This window comes from Moschus berezovskii, chromosome 10, assembly GCF_049115385.1.
Source record: "Moschus berezovskii isolate FMDL1 chromosome 10, NW_MosBer_1.0, whole genome shotgun sequence".
Lineage (NCBI taxonomy): Eukaryota > Metazoa > Chordata > Mammalia > Artiodactyla > Moschidae > Moschus > Moschus berezovskii.
Window position 1 is genome coordinate 38861884 of NC_142469.1, and position 20705 is coordinate 38882588.

Below are 20705 nucleotides of genomic sequence, written 5' to 3' on the forward strand. Positions count from 1 at the left end.
GGCTGGATGCCATCACCGACTCTGTAGACATGAGTTTGAGTGTACTCCGGGAGTTGGTGATGGACAGGGAGGCCTGGTGTGCTGTGATTCATGGGGTCGCGGAGAGTCGGACACGACTGAGCGACTGAACTGAACTGAACTAACTGATCCTTAAATACTCATTCACTCTCAGTTTCTAAGCAAAGTACTCAATTAAAGATTGCTTCCATATCTGTAGAAGTTCAAACAGTCTACAAGTCACAATTTCTTTGTATTAGATCTGATACGAAAATATTCTAGAATTACTGTTTTTAATTTGATATACCAAGGAACTTTGCTGCAAATCCCAAGAATTCTTTAGAAACAGTACCAGCCCTGAGAGCAACCAAGCCTTTAAAAATATTTCTATACTTTATTTCTTCCTATCTTTTTTAAATAAAGAAGGAAAGCATTTTTAATCTCCATTCAGTTACATAGAATTGGAATACTGCTATGTAACATAAATCATCATACTAATGCACAGGAATTGAAAGTCAAGCATCTTTGGTTGAGGCTGAATTGAACTGTCTTGATCCTGTAAACATTTCCATAGGAGGTAGCCATACACATTTGACTGTTGTCAAATAAGGGATAGTAAACAATGATTCTGCGATCCTAATAAATTAAAAGTATTTTAAAAGCATTAAATAAATGTTTCTCTTTTTAAAAAACCAAAAATGAAACAGCACACAGATTTTCAATAAATTAAGAAGAGAAATATTAAATCTTCATAGTTGAAATGTCTGCATCTTCCAACCTCCACTGGTTCATTTGATAATGTTTGATGCTATAATTAATAATGGGACCACATACATTCTGAACAAATTGTTTGCAAGGCAAATTCTGCAGGTGTTTCCATTCACTATGGAGTTGTCCATAGTTTTATACCAGTGACCTGAAAAACAATATCCTGCCACTGGACAGTCCATTTTCTTTCTCTGATGATAGTCTGAGTACATAGGATTTGAATGGTAGAGATTTTTTAGTTTCAAACCCCACCCAACACTGTTGCTTTAAGTGCCTCCAGCTGCTGTTCCCATGAACACAGTGTTGATTGGTGGCAGAGAGGATACCATTTCTCTACCATTTCCTCCATGGGAATCCAGGGGTTCTTGAGCTGGATATTGATTGGAAGTTCCATACATACACTGGGAGGAGGAGGAAGGAATTGGGGTTTGCAGGCTGGATGCTGTAAGGAAAAATATAATTAGCAATTGAAAAAAGACTGGCATTTTCTTTTTTCTGTGCCACTCACTTTAAGCCTTCATACTTACTTGTGCATTTAGCATATATATATATATATATATATATATTTGTACTAAATTTGAGTGTGTATGGTTTCTCAGAGCAATTCTTATCTTTTCTTTCATTTCCCCCCTTTCATTTTCCTTCTTCAACATATTTCACAAAGAAAATGCAATTTCAAATGTAAATTCAGACAACTTTATCACAAAAATGTACCCCCAGTCTGCTTCCTCTTTCCATCTGCATCTCCACAACTGGAGTTCAAACCACCGTCTTCTCTTTACCTGGACTAACACAGAGGCCTCCTAACTAGTCTCAGGACTTTGTTTGCTTCACTTTTCACCCTGTAGAGAGTGGCTAGGATAATCTTGCCGAAGTGGTAGATCAAATTGTCCCTCTTCTCAAATGCTGCAATGACTTTCCATTACTCTTAGAACAAAATCCAAGCTCCTTGCCCTGGTTCATAATACCCTAGGTGAATTGGCCTCTGCCTTCTGATTTATTTTACTCCCCTCTCTTCATTCACCATGCTCAAAACACATGAGCCTTCTTTCTACCCATTGAAGCCAAAGAATTCTCATTTCAGAGGCCATGCAACTTGCCATTCCTTCTGCCTAGAACTTGAACCATCAGATCTTCACATTACCTCCTTCTTATCATTCAGCTTTCAACTCATGTGTTTCTGCCTCAGGATTCCTTTCCCAATTATTTTAGCTAAAGCAGCTCATCCATTACTATCTGTCATTTTACCTTAGTATTTAATTAACCTGAGAGTATCTGAAAGTATCTTTTTAATGCATTTAAAAATATTTTTGTTGCTTGATCTTTCCCTATTAGAATGTAGACTTCTTACAAGCAGGAACTCTGACCTGATCCCTGCCAAAACGGCACACCTAAAATGAGGATTGGCACATCACAGACTGACTCACTAGCACTACATTTCCTGCATTTTTGGTTGCTGCTTTCTTAGTACTGTTTTTCTTCTTTTTCTAAGTACATCATCTCTGTCACTAAAAAGCAGGTTCATAACTAAGGGCATTTAATTAAAGGTCCTAACTCCCCTTGTGGTGCTTGCCAGGAGGCTCAGTGGTAAAGAAACTGCCTGCCAGTGCAGGAGACTCAGGTTCAATCCCTCAGTGGGGAAGATCTCCTGGAGTAGGAAATGGCAACCCTCTCTAGTACTCTTGCCTGGAAAATCCCATGGACAGAGGAGCCTGGTGGGCTATAGTCCATTGGGTCACAAAGTGTCAGACGCAACTGAGCAACTGAGCACGCACACACACAGCCCTTGTGGTACTCACTCCGCTTACTCTATTCCCTCTTTTCACCTTGAAATCTTCTTTTCAATTCACTTATAAGCCAGCTCAGACAACTAAAGCTTAGAGTCTCTCCTATATCCAAACTGTGTTCCATCAAGGTGTCTACTATCTCTATAAGTAAAAAGAACTAATAACAACATCAACACGATACATTTTAGTCTCACAGCAAGGAAACTTCCTGAAGTGGAATTTTCTGCTTCTTTAGAGTGACCCAGAAGCAATGACCATATGCAGATAGCATGAGATGAGCTGGCAAACTCTGCTCAGGGAGCATCTGTAATGGTCATAGGAAGGGAAGAAGTGCTTCCTATTGAATTATTGGAAAGACACACTGAGAGAGAAGAATGGACTTTATTCAGTTTTCCCTTATGCTTTGTTTGGGTGTTGATACCCTCTGCTTATCACTAATCTGAAATCATTTCCATTGGAAGATTTCAGTCATCTCACATAAACATTAACACCGCACCTGCGCTGACACTTACATGGATATATACTTTCCCTGAGTTACATTATTAGCGGGTTTAGAAACTAAATCTATGCCTTTTTTCCTGTTCTCTTTTTTCAATTCACTGATATGTGGAGATCCTACTACATGGCAGACACTTTGCTGGGGACTGGCGAATCATCTAGTACAAGTTGTGGTAGTTTCTCAGGGACAGCAGCTTTGTTGGAATAAGATGCTAGGGGACTTCATGGCAAACATACAGTTTTGCTCATTTTTACTTAAAATGTACGTTATAGACTAAGAAAACAACATTTTCTACAGGTTGTCTAATCACATTTTATGTACAAATGAGAAAGTGATAGTAACGTTCCTCACAAGTCACCATTTTTAAAAACCTGGAGTGGTTTTACGATACTGATGGAGATTATGGTATCCAAAGACAGCTCTTGTCACTGGCCCTGCTTCCAACAGTGAATAAGAGAACATGAGAAAAAGATATCATTATTGCCCTTACAGCTTTTTAGACTACTTTTGATAGGTTATATGAAATATTTTCATACAAATTAGATGCCAGAGATTCTTTTTGGAAAGAATAATAGATCTAGCAGTAGGCTGCATGGTGACATATATATTGAGAAATGGTAAGACTGTTCCTAACAGATTCAAGAACATAACTCAGATCTAAACTGATACACCCAAGGTGGGAACATGAGTGCCCAGTTAATACTGGATACCTGAGGTTAACAACATTTTTAAAATATTTTCAAAAACTATTAATATAATTTACCTACTACGGGAGTTCGACATGCAACTGAAGGTGGTGTGTCTGCATAAAATGAGCTGGCCTGCTTTCTACTGCCATCATCTAGAATGTTTAGCGGATCATGAAGTTCACCATATGGAGGCAGGGAGCGAACACTGCTGATGACAGAAACGTGCTGATTCACCATCGATCCAAGTCTATGAGACTCTGGGTAGTTGACGTTGCTCCCATAGTACCCTATGACAGAAAGTGTTGAGAAAGCAGAGTTAATTTATCATAGATAATCAGGGAGAAAAATGAAAGCACAGGGTAATAGGAGAGATCCCTCAAGACACCCTACTGTAAATACTACATTGACATCAACATTTACAATACAGTTGGATGTGCTTATATATGGATATGGTTCAGTTCAGTTGCTCAGTTGTGTCTCCCTCTTTGCGACCCCATGAACTGGAGCACGTTAGGTGACCCCATGAACCGGAGCACGTTAGGCCTCCCTGTCCATCACCAACTCCCGGAGTCCACCCAAACCCATGGATATGGTTCACTTGTTTTTTGTTTTTAAAATATGTAGGAGTTATCATATTATTAATTTTGAGATATAAGACTACACCTCTCTCATATTTCCCTTCTCTAAATTAATAAGATCTTATGATGCCTATGAAGAGAAAAGCACTATTAGCCTTTTATAAAGATTACTTATCAAGTAACAGTTTTATTGACAGATTCATGTTTCTGGGAGGACGACTGGTCTTTGCTGAGGAGAGGAGCAACAGAGCAGCCACTTTAGTGGCTGAGTAAGTCCACAGAGCTTTTCAACTCAGTAGCTTTACGTGTTTTACCAGCCCAACAGGAAGCACTGTCTGAGTCCTAATCTTTAAGATCTGCTGATAGTTCTCTGGAAGAAACATTATTCACTAAAAATATCTTCAAAGGACAGAACATTGTTCTTTGGGGCTAACATGGTTTGACAATGTTTTCACCCTGTGTGGCATTTAGAAGGGCAACTGTAATAAAGCCACAAAAATTAGGGATATGCTTGTGTTGTGCTGTGCTTACTCCGTAGTGTCTGGCTTCTTGTACCCCCACAGGCTGTAGCCTGCCAGGCTCCTCTGTCTATGGGATTCTCCAGGCAAGAATACTGGAGTGAGTTGCCATGCTCTCCTCCAGGGGATATTCCCAACCCAGGGATCAAACCCAGATCTTCTGCATTGCAGGCAGATTCTTTACCATCTGAGTCATCAGGGAAGCTCAAGAATACTGCAGTGGGTAGCCTATGCCTTCTCCAGGGGAACTTCCTGACTCAGGAATTGAACTGGGGTCTCCTGCCTTGCAGGTGGATTCTTTACCAGCTGAGCTACCCGGGAAGCCCAGGGATATGCTTGTACATGGCTGAAATTAGCTCCAAATGTCTAAGATTCCATGATCTTGAGAAAATTCTACATAGGATGACGTGTTGTTCACCAGAGGTAGAACTCAATGTCTGGTTTTGCCTAACTGCCATCTCAGGAAAGGAAAAATTCTTTAAAAATTTCAATACCATTAGGTGAATTAGGAGGCAATGTTGCTCCTTGGCAGCTGGCAGCCCCTCCATTGCTCAAGAAATTGAAACCTCCTGTATTTAAAAACTGCAGACTATGTGGATCTTGGCCATGTGAGGATGGTCCATAGCTGGAAGGTGGCCGAGAATTATATGGGGACCCAGCACAGCTGCCACTGAAGAAGTCTCTAGAAAGCTGCTGGTCACTCCAGACCATGCATCGACCATGCTCCGGGCGATGAGGATAGAGTCCTGATGGAGTGTGAGGCTGTGTCCTAAACACAGTCTGATAGTTAGAGTTGGTCCCATAAAAGTCATGGCTGGCTTGAGGGAGAGTCGGATAAATAGGCTCTGAGTATGCTGAGCAGTGTGATGGGGCTGACAGTACTGGGCCCACACTTGGGGGTCTCCCTGCCATTGGCCCCTGGTTAATGACGCTTCCTCGGCTCGCCATAGCTGGAGAAATAGGTGGTGTCATCAGATGACCAGAAGTCTGGGAAAGCTCCATTTGACCTGGAAAAAAGTTACCAGAGCATTCACTAGTGGCAGATTAAAAACAGATGGGCTCACAACATTTAAAATTATGCAAAAGATTTATTAATATATCTTTTTTCCAACTTAGACCATTTCTAACCTCCAAATATAACAAGACTGGGGCAACAACTAAACTCTAGGCTTAAAAATATCATCATAACATGTATGTATTTCACAACAGTGGCAACTTTTGGAGTTACTGACCATGGAGAAGAGCCTGGGATGGCTTCATCCTTCCATCTTTATAAAGATGATTAGAGCTCAAGCTTGGGAAGGGCAAAGGGTCTGCTGTTTACCTTTCTCTGTAATTAAAAAAACACACTGAATGCTAAATGGTTTGATGTATAGAAGGGATATTGTAGATCCCATCGCTTTAGTCGTTTCCAACCCTTTGCGACCCTATGGACTATAGCCAACCAGGCTCCTCTGTCCATGACATTCTCCAGGCAAGAATACTGGAGTGGATTGCCATGCCCTCCTCCAGGGTATCTTCCCAACCCAGGGATCGAACCTGCAACTTTTACGTCTCCTGCATTGGCAGGCAGGTTCTTTACCACTAGTGTCACCTGGGAAGCCAATGTATAGTGCGAAAGAAAAACTCAATAATATAAAAAAGACCAAGGCTTCAAATCAGTCAGTGCAAAACTTCATGCAAATCCCGCTGATGAGCAGTGAGCTATGAAAGCTACCAAATCCCTGGGCCTCCAGCTTTCCATTGTTGGAATTAGGCCCCTGAACTATAAGGCCCTTCTGTTAAGGGTTAAAATTCTGTGTGTCCAACAAATAAGGTATATAGAAGGATTTCAAGGAAGACATAAGGCAATAAGTGGATTTAAAGTATTATCTACTGCTGATGCTGCTAAGTCGCTTCAGTCATGTCCGACTCTGTGCGACCCCATAGACCACCAGGCTCCCCCGTCCCTAGGATTCTCCAGGCAAGAACACTGGAGTGGGTTGCCATTTCCTTCTCCAATGCATGAAAGTGAAAAGTGAAAGTGAAGTCGCTCAGTCATGTCTGACTCGTAGCGACCCCATGGACTGCAGCCTACCAGGCTCCTCCATCCATGGGATTTTTCAGGCAAGAGTACTGGAGTGGGGTGCCATCGCCTTCTCTGAAAGTATTATCTGTAGCTAGTTTAAGCCATAAACATTCAGACCAACAGGGAACATCAGACCAAAGAGAAAAACTTTTGTGATGGTTATCCTAAAATAGCTGAATTTTTTTTAAAAAAAATATTTATTTGGCTGCATCAGGTCTTAGTTTCAGGTCCCCTGAATCTATTTTATAATGGAGGACAAATAAAGTCACCTCAAAATCCACAAATAAGCAAGTAGCTCATATTTTTTGACTTTCAAAGCATCTTAAGGATTTTGTGGACACCGAACTGAACTGAACTGAATCTCTTTCTTCCACCAAGTGAGAATAACCAAGTATTTGGACTTCTGATATAACTGGAAGAGTATGTTAAAGTGTGATGTCTATCTTTAAAATGGTGTTGATAAAAATATGAATGACAAATGTTGAAAATCACAAAAATATTATAAAGCTTTATTAGAAGTCATCGGAGATAAGCTTTTTCATTCTTGGAACACGTGGAGGTTATTAGCTTTAAGAAAACAAAGGAATAGGTTCCTGTGATACATATTGAAGCCTAAGTGATGTTCTTGGTTGTCTCACAGCCTACCTGGAAGTGGCATGTTGTCAGTATTCCCAGCAGGGAATGGGTGCAGAGCGGAGGTTAAGCCTCCAGGTTGACTAGATGACAGAGGAAGATACGTTGTCTCCACATGGCTTTCATTCTTCACAGTATCACTGGGAACAGTGCTTCCTTTATTACGGTTGGCCAGAAAGCATGAACTCGGAGAAGCAGTGAAGGCAGCTTTACTTGCATCTGGAAAGTTTTTTTTAAAATAGGAAAGCTAACATCATTGCCACATTCCTAGTAGGTAAGCCCAAGTGAAAAACAAAACAAACAAACTCCAAATGTTCCAGGGCTGTGTCATAAATCTGGAAATTTTTGAGAAATGTTTTCCATGGGAAATAAGACAGGCAGAACTTTGGTCTTGGCAGAGGTGCTGGGCTTTGTTAACCATATACTTGTTGGTATAGATATTTGCTTGTTGTTTTTGTTCAGTCGCCCAGTCATGTTCAACTCTTTGTGACCCCATGGACTGCAGCATGCCAGGCCTCTCTGTCCCTCACCATCTCCCAAAGTTTGCTCAAGTTCATGGCTGTTGCATCGGTGATGCTATCCAGCCATCCAGGTGTTTTCTTTCTTTTTTTTAACGTATTCTTAATTTTTTTAAAAAAATTATGTATTTTAATTGGAGGCTAATTACTTTACAATATTGTATTGGTTTTGCCATACATTGACATGAATCTGCCCCGGGTGTACATGTGTTCCCCATCTTGAACCCACCTCCCACCTCCCTCCCCATCCCATCCCTCCATCCAGGTGTTTTCTTAAGGGCACTAAATAATCCACTCTGTAGTGAATAGCCTTCAAAATGCAAGTCATCACATGCCAAATAGATGAGTTTCCTTCCCTCTCTAAATTCCTATGGAACTCATCTCTGCACCATTTATAAGACATGTTGTCTTGAATTATAGCTATTTTTGTGTTACAGTCATTTCTCCAGTTTTATCTAAGTTCTCGGAAGTTAAGAATATTGATTTTATTCTTCAGAGTTTCCAGCTGACTACCTGACTACTCTATATACCAGTGGACCAAAGAAGAAACAGGGCTCTCTGACTGTTAGCATCCTGTATCAGTAGTGACAGTTTGGTGGGGAAAAATCTGAGTCTACTATCAATCCACTTAACAGGTGTGCTCACAAATTCCTGAAATAGGTTCCAACAAAGAAAGATGCAAAATAAGATGTACATTTTAAATTACCTGAATTCTTCATATACTTGTCCAATAAATTCTGTAACTCCTGCTCTTTGTCATTATTAAACTGGGTCTCCATGGCGAGCAGAATGTATTCATCAAGAAGCATTCGGATCAAATGGAAAGAACCTTGTTTATGGATGAGGAATGAGGAGAGGGCATTGTGAGATGAAATAAGGGAAAGAAAGAGACGGAAAGAAAAAAGAGAGACGTCAAGTTATCTTTGTGACCATCTCGCAGCACTTTACAAGGAGCAACTGAAATAAACAAATACTTGTTGGACTTTAAATGACCTGCTAAGACCAACATGCTTAACTTGGGTCTCTAATCTTTTTGTGAACCGCCTGCCCAGTTCCCTGTGTGTACTGTCCTGCCAGCTCTTTGGCCACTAATTACATCAAAGGAAAATACGGATGAAAGTGAGACATGCTTTATGCTTTAAGAGGGCATACATTGGAGTGTGATAAGCTTTAACCCGGGGAGAATGAGCTCTACTCGCCTCTATTTCTGTTTACTTTGGACTAAATAATTAGACAATAGCCAACATGGTCTGAAAAAAAAAATCAAATGAGAAGATGTCTTTTTCTCCTGAAACAAAATGTTCTTTCATTTAAAAAAAAAAAGAAAAAATGTAATTTTCATGTGGAAGATATCCTGGAAAACCTTAAACTTCTTTTATTCAACAGATTTCCCAACGAATCTTTTTTCATAATAAAGTCAGGATTAAGTATTGTATAATTTAAGAAATCTTAAGTATAAGCAACAAATTTCAGACAATAGACGATATGTTTTGTTCATGCCTCAATACAAGTTCACTAATTTAATCTAATTCTGTTGGAAATTAAATGACAATTTACTTAATTGCAACCTATTTTATAATGTGAAGATTTTGCAAAATGCAATTACAAAGTGCAGAAGTACTGTCCAGTAGATAGCATTATAACTACCAACAAAGAATCTGAGAAATACTAGGAAAAAGAAAGTATTCAACTTTTAAATAAGGTGTGTGTGCATGCTAGGTCGTGTACGACTCTTTGCAACCCCATGGACTGTAGCCCACCAGGCTCCTCTGTCCATGGGATTCTCCAGGCAAGAATACTGGCATGGGTTGCCATTTCCTCCTCTTTAAATAAGGTAACTTGACTCAATTTTTTCATTAGTCATATGGATCAGGAAAGGTGGTTCAGAAACATATGATAGTATGTCTTCTAATCAGTTCTTTGACTCTTGGAATACAGCTATGTGGGTTCCTGGAAAAGATGCAGACATTTACCATACTGCAATGAATAGTGCCTTTGGAAAGTAATGTATGGATTATTGTTTATTTGCTTGTTTAACAAAGGAAATTTATCGAAGCACTGATGGAATGTAATGGTTACAGCTGCTATTTACTGTGTATACCAGTTGCTGGCAATGTATTTTTATATATATCACCTCACTCAATTGCCTATGTAACCCGATGAAAGAAGTACTCTCCCATTTCTGCAACGAGCAGACTAACTTGGGTAAAAGCAAACTCAAAGAAAAGCAGTGTAAGGATTCAACTCTGCAAGTGGTCTGACTCTAATACCCAGGCTAATAACAATCATTGTCTACTGGTTTAACAGTCAGATTGGAGAAGTGACAGTGTCACACGTTTAATAATTGATAGGAAATGTGACTGAGGAATGAATGATGTAATTCATCTAAGAAGAGTTTTATAAAGCACATAAGATACCAAAACTGGATGCATTGTTCAAGGTGAGATTATGCATTACTCGAGCACCAAAAAAGCTCCACTTCAGCAGGAAGTCTTGAGCCCTCTTCTTTAATGATCTCCCATTTTGCTTGCTGGTCTAAAAGTAAAGCAACAAAAACGAAACTATAAAATCTCTCATCTCATCATTACATGGTTCGTACATAAGATCAAGAGGTAGATAAACTGACAGATGGACAGATGGCATAGCATGCCTTTTATTTCATCAAATAAAATGATCTGTCCAGGGATTTTAATTTAACCTGTCTTTGCTGTCATTTCTCAGGTTCATAGATCTTTATTCTGTATGGTTTTGTTACCTAACAGAATTGGACAACAAAGTGAAGTAATTTACAAAATATTTTCTCTCAATTTTCCTTTGACAGAGCTTTAAAAAGAGCAGAAGTGAAATATGAAGAAAGGGTTATATATTTCTGTGAATGATTAACTGACTTCTCTGGTCCTGAATGTTAATCTGTTTTCCTTCCAGGAGAAAAAAAATGTTCCTACACTATAACTAGTTTCCTTGATATGGAATGGCTAACACCAATTGGTGATGGATATATTTGTTCTTATGGCCTTGTGTGATGGATGACTTGAAGGTTAACTGAAAGAGTTGAAGAAACCACATACAAAACACAAAATACTGAGCTCCTGGAATTAAAAGATGCAAATTACTTAAAACTATATCTTCTGTCACCTTTTATGAAAACATGCTTTTCAAGAAAGCTTTAAGTTTATCTTTCACTACTGATGTTACTCAGTTGTAAACTTATTGACTGAGAGCAAAGGCACAGTGGCTTGTAGTCTATCAGAAAACAATAAATAAAATCCAATTCATGTCCCATGCTCTCAAATCTGCCATATTTCTCATCTTGATATTTGACTTACCTTATTGGTAGGGTTTCAAAAGGTTTTCAAAGCATTATTATACATATCCTATCACCACCCCCCACCACTTAAGAAATTACAGCCAGTTTAGCATTTGCTATCAACAAAATCTTATTTTCTGAATATATCACTGAAAAATACCTTAATAACTCTCTGCTCCACCACAGTATCCAACCATTCAATGAAAGCCTCCACAGTGGCATTCTTCTTAAGGAGATCTTTTAGTTCTTGAAATACTGTGATAGAATCATCTACCATGTAAAAAGAAAAAAAAAAGAAAGCCTAATGTTGTATTCTATTTTGAACCCAAGATAAAACCTAAAACCAGAATAACTGGTAATTTTATAGTATAAAAGGGAAAGAAAGGTAGATTAAATTAAATGTGTTAAAGAAATTAATTTCATATACTGGAAACTAACAAAAAGTCCTTAGTTCTTTACTCTTCAAAATTTTAGTCACAAGTGTATATGTCTTGGTATATACTGAAATGCAGGTTTATATATTATACACTAGGGAGGAATAAGTTGTCGATAGAGATAATTCATTTTGAATGCAATGCTTTCATTAAATGCAATGAATTAGTTGAAAGTTAATGAATGAACTAAGCTAGACTTGTTGATTTCCTGCTTTCTGAAATACCCTTTATCTTTAGCAAAAATTAAATTCTGCCCTGCAGAAATGAGCCACTTAAATGAATAATCTTTTATCATGTAAAAGTTAAAGGGGCAGTTTAGGACTATCATTTTATTAAACAGTTTGAGGTTTACTGAATTCCAAAGGGTAATATAATTTTGTTAGGAAACAGAAAGCAGGACTAAGGTTGGCCTGTCCCAAGAGAGCAGTGAGTTATAGCCTATAGGAGGCTGCATTTTTTTGGTCTTTTCAGAGAGAAATGGTAGGAAAAACAGCTGGTTGTTATCCCTGGGAAATGGAGCTTGGTTGTGTGATCACATATACTGGCTTGGTAAATGTCAGACTGTCCAAACCTAAGCAGGGCACTTCTGCTTTGAAAAACATGATTGCACTGAGATACCATTTTGATATGCATTGTACCCCATATGATGCCAAGAGTGGAAAACACATGGAAATGCATATGCATGTAATATAAAAGTGGAACAAAACTCAAAACCATTTTGATTATTCCTAGGCTTTTTTCTATTTGGGTTATTTCTAGACAATGAGATTATAGATGGCTTTTATTTTCCTCTTAACATTTTCTATATTTTCCAGGTTTTTCACAATCTGTAAGTACAACTGTTTTAAAATAGAGAACAATTTTCAAATTAAAAGTATTTCTATAAACCAAGGTTTCTCAAACAGATATGATTTTGGAGTCCAAGGGGACACTTGGGAATGTCTGGAGACATGTTTGGTTGTCACAACTTGGGGTGGCTGCTACTGGCATGTAGGGGATAGTGCCCAGGGCTGCTGCTCAACATTTCCATACGCAAGAGAGTCCCTGCCCCGCCCCATCAAACAGTGATCCAGTCTAGGCCATGGATAGCACTGAGACTGAGAGACCCTGCTCCAGATGAAGAGAGGCTTACACTCAGTGTAGACATCAGACTCAGTGTCTGTGCCGCTAGAAATGGTCAGAAGGGCCTGCGATCCGATGCTATTCAAGTCAACCTTTTCTATATCAGACACCATAGAGTTCACAACATGCTGGTCAAAGAGAGCTGGTCTGGCAATCTGCATCAAGAAAGTAAAAAGGATACTGAATTATGTCACTGATCCTCCATCTAAAGAAAACCTTAGCTTCTAGAGAGAGAATTCTCTGAGAGAAATGTATCATTAATAACTCATTTCTTATTTTAAAACTAAAAGCAGTAGCTGAGACTCATGGTCATCTCTGTTAAAGGTTTGAAAACTATTTCTGGAATAAGAAAAAAAATTTTTTTTTAATCCATGGTCATAAAATAAGAATTTCACAATGTTATATTTCTTATCTGAAACTATCTTAAGCAAGTCTTTCAAAATTTCAGAGGCTGATGACCTTCATAAAGCAAAGGATCATTTGAGGAGAGGGGAAATATATCTTAACAATATACAAACACATAACTCTAATTTAGGAATTACTTTTTTCCTCCTATTTCACAGAACTAAATTAGAAGTAGTTTAAAATGACTTCCTTGGCAGCTCAGATGGTAAAGCATCTGCTTACAATGCGGGAGACCTGGGTTTGATCCCTGGGTTGGGAAGATCCTCTGGAGAAGGAAATGGCAACTCACTCCCGTACTCTTGCCTGGAAAATCCCATGGACGGAGAAGCCTGGTAGGCTATAGTCCATGGGGTTGCAAAGAATCGGACATGACTGAGCAACTTCACTTTCTTTCATTTAAAATATGTTGTGGGTTTCAAAATATCAGATGGGCTCATTCCCCACAATCTATTAATTTTGTTAATTGGATTTATTAATAGAATTCATGTGGCAAATAAGAGTTTTACATTTTACATTACATTCAAAAGGTTTTTTTCTCTTTTTACTTTCTATTTTGATATAATTTTAAATTTACAAAAAAGTTGCAAAAAATAGTGTAGAGTATTTCTATATGCTCTCTACCTAGATTCTCCTCACGTCATCATTTTACATAACCATTGTATGTTACCAAAGTCAGGAAACCAACGTGAGTACAATACTAGTAACTAAACTACAGACATAATTCAAATTTCACCAGTTTTCCCACTAATGTCCTTTCTCTGTTCTAGCATTCACTCTAGGATCTCACATTGGATTTCATTGTTGTCTACTTTGTCCCCAATCTCTTAAAGTTCCTCAGTCTTTGCTAACAAATGATTCAATTTTGCTTTGATGACTCAGATACCCTTGGCTGACAGACATACCTGTGCAAGATGTAAGAAAGATGTTTGTCGTTTCAGAGATGACACAAATCTTCTCACAATAGGTATTTTCTTGTCAGTTAGAGCTTCTGGCAAATTTTCCAAGGATGAAACAACCCATTGTTCCCAATTCTTAGCAAAATTTCTTATGTCTGCTAATAAGCTATAAAAATTCCCAAAGAACAAAAATCTCTATTAAATACTAAATAGTTCACAATGCATTAAATAAATGCAGTTTGATAGAGGTGTAGTATTATTCTGTGATTCTAAGAACATGACTGAAGTCAGCCTAGGTCTGCCATTTATAATCTTAATCAAAATATTCAATCTCCTGAAACTTCAATTTCCTCATCTGTTAAATGGGGATAAGAATAGTATTCATGTCACAGGATTATAAAGAGGACTACATGAAATAATTCATGGAAAATGTTTGGGTTAAAACTTGGCAGGCAGAAAGTGATCGATAAAGATATACTTTATTATTAATATTGATAATTCAATAATCTTCTGTAAAATAGTTCTGGGAAAAGGTAAGTGTGCACTTGATTGTACATATCTTGGCTTCTTGAGAGACATGCATAGGGATTATAATGCCATTTCAGGTATCTAATATTTGTTTCTAGTAACATATTCCTATAATTCTACATGATTCCTATATTTAAAATTCCTAATAATTCCTATAATTCAAATATAACTATAGAATAAATTACCACAAATTATAGGACCTCATTTAGAAAACTGCAAATGTTGGTTATGTATATATATTATGAGAATATACAAAAATTTATAAATCAGTTAACAACCTACATATGACATCATAACAAAACTGGTCTAAATATATTTAGGATGGGGCATATGTTGGGGAGCAGTGACATGGCAAAGGGATAAAAATAGGCAGAGTTTGGAGTTAAACAGACCTCAATTAAAATCTAGGTTCTGCTTCCTACTAATTTGGGCAAATAAATTAACTTCTTTGTATTCCCAGGTTCCTCTTTGTGACTTTGGGATCATAACAGCTTGGAATAGTGTGACAAGTTGTTTTTCAAAAAAGTCCAATTGTTCAATGAAAAGGAATTATTAAATACAGTATTTTTCAGATGTTGGATGTCTATCCAATCATTTAAAAAATGCTCATCTGTATTTGTTGATATGGAAAGATTTTCACAGTATACTGCAATAGTATGTGTACTATAATTTCATTTTTTAACATTCCTAGAAAAAAGTTTGTGAGATAATAATCTGACACTAAAAATCTAGATTATCAGTGATTTTTTAAATGCACTTATGCATTTTTTCATTTTCTAAATGAATACAAACTACTTGCATACTTAAAAGATAAATATACAAAAGGCTAGTACTTTTCAGGTTGGTTGTAGGAATTAAGTGAAATAATCTAGGTAAGATGAAACTCCCGTACTGTGTTTAATAAAATTCTGCTGTTACTGCTTATTAGTTACATGGCTGAATGGCTTCCCAGGCGGCTCAGTGGTAAAGAGTCTGCCTGCCAGTGCAGTAGACGCAGGAGGCTTGGGTTCGATCTCTGGATCAGGAAGATTCCCTGGAAAAGGAAATGGCAACCCATTCCAGTATTCTTGCTGGGAAAACCCCATGGACAGAGGAACCTGGTGGGCTACCGTCCATGCGGTCGCAAAGACCTGGACATGACTTTGCAACTGAGCACAGCAAACACAGCACATGACTGAATGCCTGTCACTATGTAAGCACAGCCATTTTGCTGTGACACGGAAGTGTTGTCTACCTAATTCAGAGCTCAGATTAGATGTTTAAAGACTATATATCAATAATTACAAGAAACTATTGACAGAACAACTACTATTCAAATAAACAAACCAGTCTAGTGGAAAAGGTAAATAAAAAATAAAGATTGTTTTGTCAATCATCATGTATTTATTGAGAACCTATTACCCCCACCTATATATATTTGTATCCTCTAATACTAAAATAAATTTCATTACTTTATTAGAATTTATTGTTTTTTAAATTGGCTTTGTTTCAAGTTTCTATTGTTCTTACATCAGAAAAGACTTTGTGAAAAATCTTCAGGCATCATTTCCATTTGAGATCTTACTCCTTTGTTAAAAAGAAGGTAATGATTTCATTATGTTACTTTCTGATTTTCACAATTAAGACTAAAGTATAATAAATATAAAACAATTTTCCTTATATTTTTATTATTGTGGTTATTTTCCATGAATTATCCCATTTGTCTCCCTCTAGCCAGTTTCCGGAGAAGGCAATGGCAAGCCACTCCAGTACTCTTGCCTGGAAAATCCCATGGATGGAGGAGCCTGGTAGGCTGCAGTCCGTGGGGTCGCTAAGAGTCGGACACGACTGAGCGACTTCACTTTCACTTTTCACTTTCACACATTGGAGAAGGAAATGGCAACCCACTCCAGTGTTCTTGCCTGGAGAGTCCCAGGGATGGGGGAGCCTGGTGGGCTTCTGTCTATGGGGCCACACAGAGTCGGATACGACTGAAGTGACTTAGCAGCAGCAGCCAGTTTCCATTGAAGAACTTCCTCAGTATCTTAAAGGTCAACTATACTTAAATATTTATTTTTCACTTGGGCAGCTCTCAAAGGGATTTCAGGATTGTCCCATCAATTTTGTTCACTGAGGTTTGAATATAAAGATTGAGGCACATCTCTTCAGCTAACACAAACGGGCAGGAGCAGGAAAATAATACTGGTAAATGAATGAATTTCTACTTAATGTTTTGCTTTACTATAATGTATAAGGTTAAACCCTTTACAAGCAGTATCATATTTTATTGACTGAACCTACCTTTCAGGCATTTCTTGCATTGTGGCAGGAATGAGTACGTCTGTAAGAACCTTAATCACAGCAAAAGAGAGTTAACATAAAACCTTACTCAATATTTCTACAGAGACACACTTACTCCTTGTCAGCTACTTTTTATTCTGAGCTTTCCAGAGAATAATATGTTATACTCATTTCTGAAAGTTATACTTTTATCTCTAAAATGAATGTATATGTGAACTGTGTGTGTGTGTTTGTGTGTGTGTAAAAGGCAAGGGGAGGGGTGTATAGAAATATCACAATGCCAGTTAGGCAGGCGACATGAATATACTGAGTACAGAGTGCTGGTTTTCAGAACATAAAGAACACTGCAAAGAAAGGGCTAGACTGACTGAACCTTAAACATGGGTGAGATGGTGAGTAGGACCTTGATGAGAACAAGTGGAAAGAAAAAATTAGTGCTGACTGATACCAGCTCAGGAAAAACTGATAAATCAAGGAGATGGGGAGTCAGACAGGATATGAACAGTACGGGTCCCGTGGGCTGGCTCGTAAACTGAGTGGGCCAGCCTGGGGACGAGGACCAAGAGGGGCTTCAGGAGGTATTTCAAAATGAGAGGAAACACTCATTACAAAGGCCTGTGTAGCCTACTAGCAAAATGCACATTAGTCCACGTATATGAAACACTAAAACCAGACAGTATTGTAGATGCCCAGTGTGCTCCTCACCAATGAACTGGCCTTGGTAATTACGTACAGTTTCAAGGACTGAAAGCTGACCAATCTCTAGAGGTGGGCTGAAGGTCTTGCCAAAGCTCATGTTACAATACACTACTCTATTTACAGTGCTCACCGTAGGAAAAACTTTGTGTATGGAAAGGTACTTAAACTCTGGACTTTTGTGCTGAAGGCAAAGAAATAGACCATGTGGCAATGGGGAAAGCCACACTTTACAGATAATTTTTGGAGGTCTGAAAGACAGTTGGAACAGCTTTACCTTGCTGCTGGTAAATGTGTGTGTACGAACCCAGGTTTTATACCTACTCTTGGAGCCACCTGCTTTCACCTTTCCGATTACTTCCTCATGTCTTAAACACTGCAGATAATCACTTAGTGCAAACTGAACCATTTTTCTCCAGATGATGATATTCTTATTTGATCCAGAGAAATGAGACAATCCGTGCCCTCCCTTGTTTTTCATCAACTTTAACTAAAGGTAGAGAATACAAGCACTTCCTCTATTCTCTTATCCTGCAGTAAGGAAGAATGGAACAGAGGATGAAAATATGGGCTCCCTCATCCTAGGTCAGGCCCACCTACCAGTTCTTGATGTGCAAAGTTGCTTCTGGACTATTTGGTGTCTGCTTCACTTCTCTGCAAAGTTGAGAATGTAATAGCAGCAACTAACTTAGATGGATTTTTCTTCCATCTTAACAGGGCTCCAGCTTGGGTTTTCTTGCTTACCCAAATTATTAATATGTTTTAAAAGGAAAGCTTTTGTTTTTCCTTATGACAACTTAACAGGCTAATGCAGACAGACTCAATTCAAAATACCCAAATTGTAATAGTTTTCTCCCTCAGCTTGGACCTGTATCTTCTCTAACTTGGGAACAGATTCCTGGGGGAATTAACTTTACCCTCTTTCAGGCTGAATGGCTGGTTTTGTGGCCAACCATCTCCTCTTTGCTTTCAATATCCTTCCTGATCCTTTTGTAGACACTGAGGGACTCTTATTTGGCTTAAGAACAAAATTCATCATTAATAAATTAACATTAGAGATTTCCAGATTTTTCAAGTTATTAGTCCTGTAAGAGTGCTTAATTCTGCTTTTCCCCAAACTCTGATACTGTGAAAAAGCCACTATTTATTCTGAAAATATCTTAGACAGTTAATAAAATTATGTAAGTTTTTATGGAAGTGTGTCATATTTAGAATCATTCTTAGCTGTAAACAGAAACTGATTTTTGTTTTACTTATATAACTTTACATTAAAATACATTCACTATTACATACTATTAAGCTGATTGCTTTCTAATCAGAAAAAATTAATAGTGTATCTCCAGCTAGACGTAACAAGTTTATTGAAAACATATTAAAAAGTTTAAAGATGGAATGAGAAATATATGTTTAAGTCATCCTAAAGAGCTTACCTTATAAAGAATTGAGTCACAAACACAGAAAATGTCAATTATAACTGGGTTTTCAAGCAGGGGAAGAAGATGATCAGGCATTCCTTGCCAAAAGTGTAATAAGAAATGCTGAATCTAGTTGAAAGCAGAGTACGTACATTAACATTTTTCCTTAACATGAACTTGTATGAAAAACAAGAAAAGAATGTTTATATAATATAGTCAGTAGTAAGTTACTCTTACCTCCTCAAAGTTTCCATTTATTGCATTGTCCAAGATGCACTGGCAGTGAGTTTTGTACATCATTATTAGGGTATCAACCTATATCAAGGAAGAAAAATCTTAACAAAAGCACCCTTTCAATGCTGCCTTCATTTTGTTCATGCATACATTTGTTCATATATTCAAGCACATCTTTAAAATTCCTGTTATGTACCAACCACTGTGCTCAATGCTGAGGAAACAAAGGTAAAGGCGTAATTCTTATTTTAAGGAGCACAATGCCTTGTGAAGGGAGAAAGGTGAGCAAATGGATAGTTGCAGGACAGTGTGATAAGAAAAATGAAAAAAGTGATTGTTTAGGGAACTATCAGTCAAAGCGACACTGTAGTTTTCTGCTTAATAAGAAAATCTCCTTTGATTGGAGAAATAAATGTAAAATGGTAACATACATTAACTCTTCATGCTTGGGCAGTGTGGTGCAGTGGTTTCCAGTTTCAGCTGTGGAGTCAGCTAACACTGAACGTTGGCTCCACTGCACTGTTTTACACAGGTTGCTTTGTCTCTGACCCCAAACTTTATATCTTCAAGTAGTAATAACATATTACTTATAAGGTGTTGAAGAAGATAAAACAAGATGTGATGCACATGGAACAATTTTTCTCATGCAAAGTATAAGATCTTACTGTATTACCTCAAGTTACTAATAACATCAAATGACTTGTTGGCCAAAAAAGATTTCAACATTAAATGTCTGTTATTAAAATTCTGTATTTCCAGTATACACCAATACTTGTATCCAAGTATTGAATATCCAAGTATTGTATAGAAAATCTTAAACATCTTACAATTTGCAGAGGGTTAGAACTTGTTAATATTCTGGCAAACCAGGAACACCCATGTTCAAAACATATTTATTTTATAAGCTAGAAATAATCCTACCTGTTACAGGTTGTATGTTCTATGTGAACAGAGGAACAGGCCTAAATGTTAGAGGTGTGAACTCTGCCTGCAGGATACCTGGATTTGAATGCTAGCTCTCATCTGCCACTTAGTAGCAGTGTGATGTTGGGCGAAGGACTTAACATTTATGTGTTTTAATTTCCTCAAATATAAAACAGAGATCATAAAAACTGTAAAAATCTATTCGGGTTGTTATGAGGACTAAATAACACATGAAAGTGGCTGGAATAATACAATACTATGGTTAACTATTTTTATCTTTATAGTATCTAGGGTGGTGATGGTGACAGGGGTGTCCTACAAAATTCTTTGCTCCCCAACCTTTATCCCTGCAGCCTAGCAACATCAGACATCTTTGTGGTTTAGTTTAAAGTTGTATAATGATGGCATG

The 20705-nt window shown here is 37.8% G+C and overlaps 1 protein-coding gene across 1 annotated transcript in view; it reads right to left on the minus strand.

Annotated features, from left to right (window-relative positions):
* Positions 1–443: 443 nt before the first annotated feature.
* The window catches only part of RFX6 (regulatory factor X6), a 58269-nt gene continuing 38007 nt past the window's right edge, over positions 444–20705 (minus strand). Inside the window, exons 8-19 of the mRNA XM_055433067.2 lie at positions 19376–19453; positions 19154–19267; positions 17028–17077; positions 14226–14385; positions 12929–13073; positions 11523–11632; positions 10473–10590; positions 8762–8884; positions 7550–7756; positions 5331–5843; positions 3815–4027; positions 444–1207 (exon numbers count right to left, since the gene is read on the minus strand). Of these exons, the coding sequence (XP_055289042.2) occupies positions 1032–1207; positions 3815–4027; positions 5331–5843; positions 7550–7756; positions 8762–8884; positions 10473–10590; positions 11523–11632; positions 12929–13073; positions 14226–14385; positions 17028–17077; positions 19154–19267; positions 19376–19453 (2007 nt within the window). The 3' untranslated portion in view covers positions 444–1031. The remainder of the gene's footprint in view (positions 1208–3814; positions 4028–5330; positions 5844–7549; positions 7757–8761; positions 8885–10472; positions 10591–11522; positions 11633–12928; positions 13074–14225; positions 14386–17027; positions 17078–19153; positions 19268–19375; positions 19454–20705) is intronic.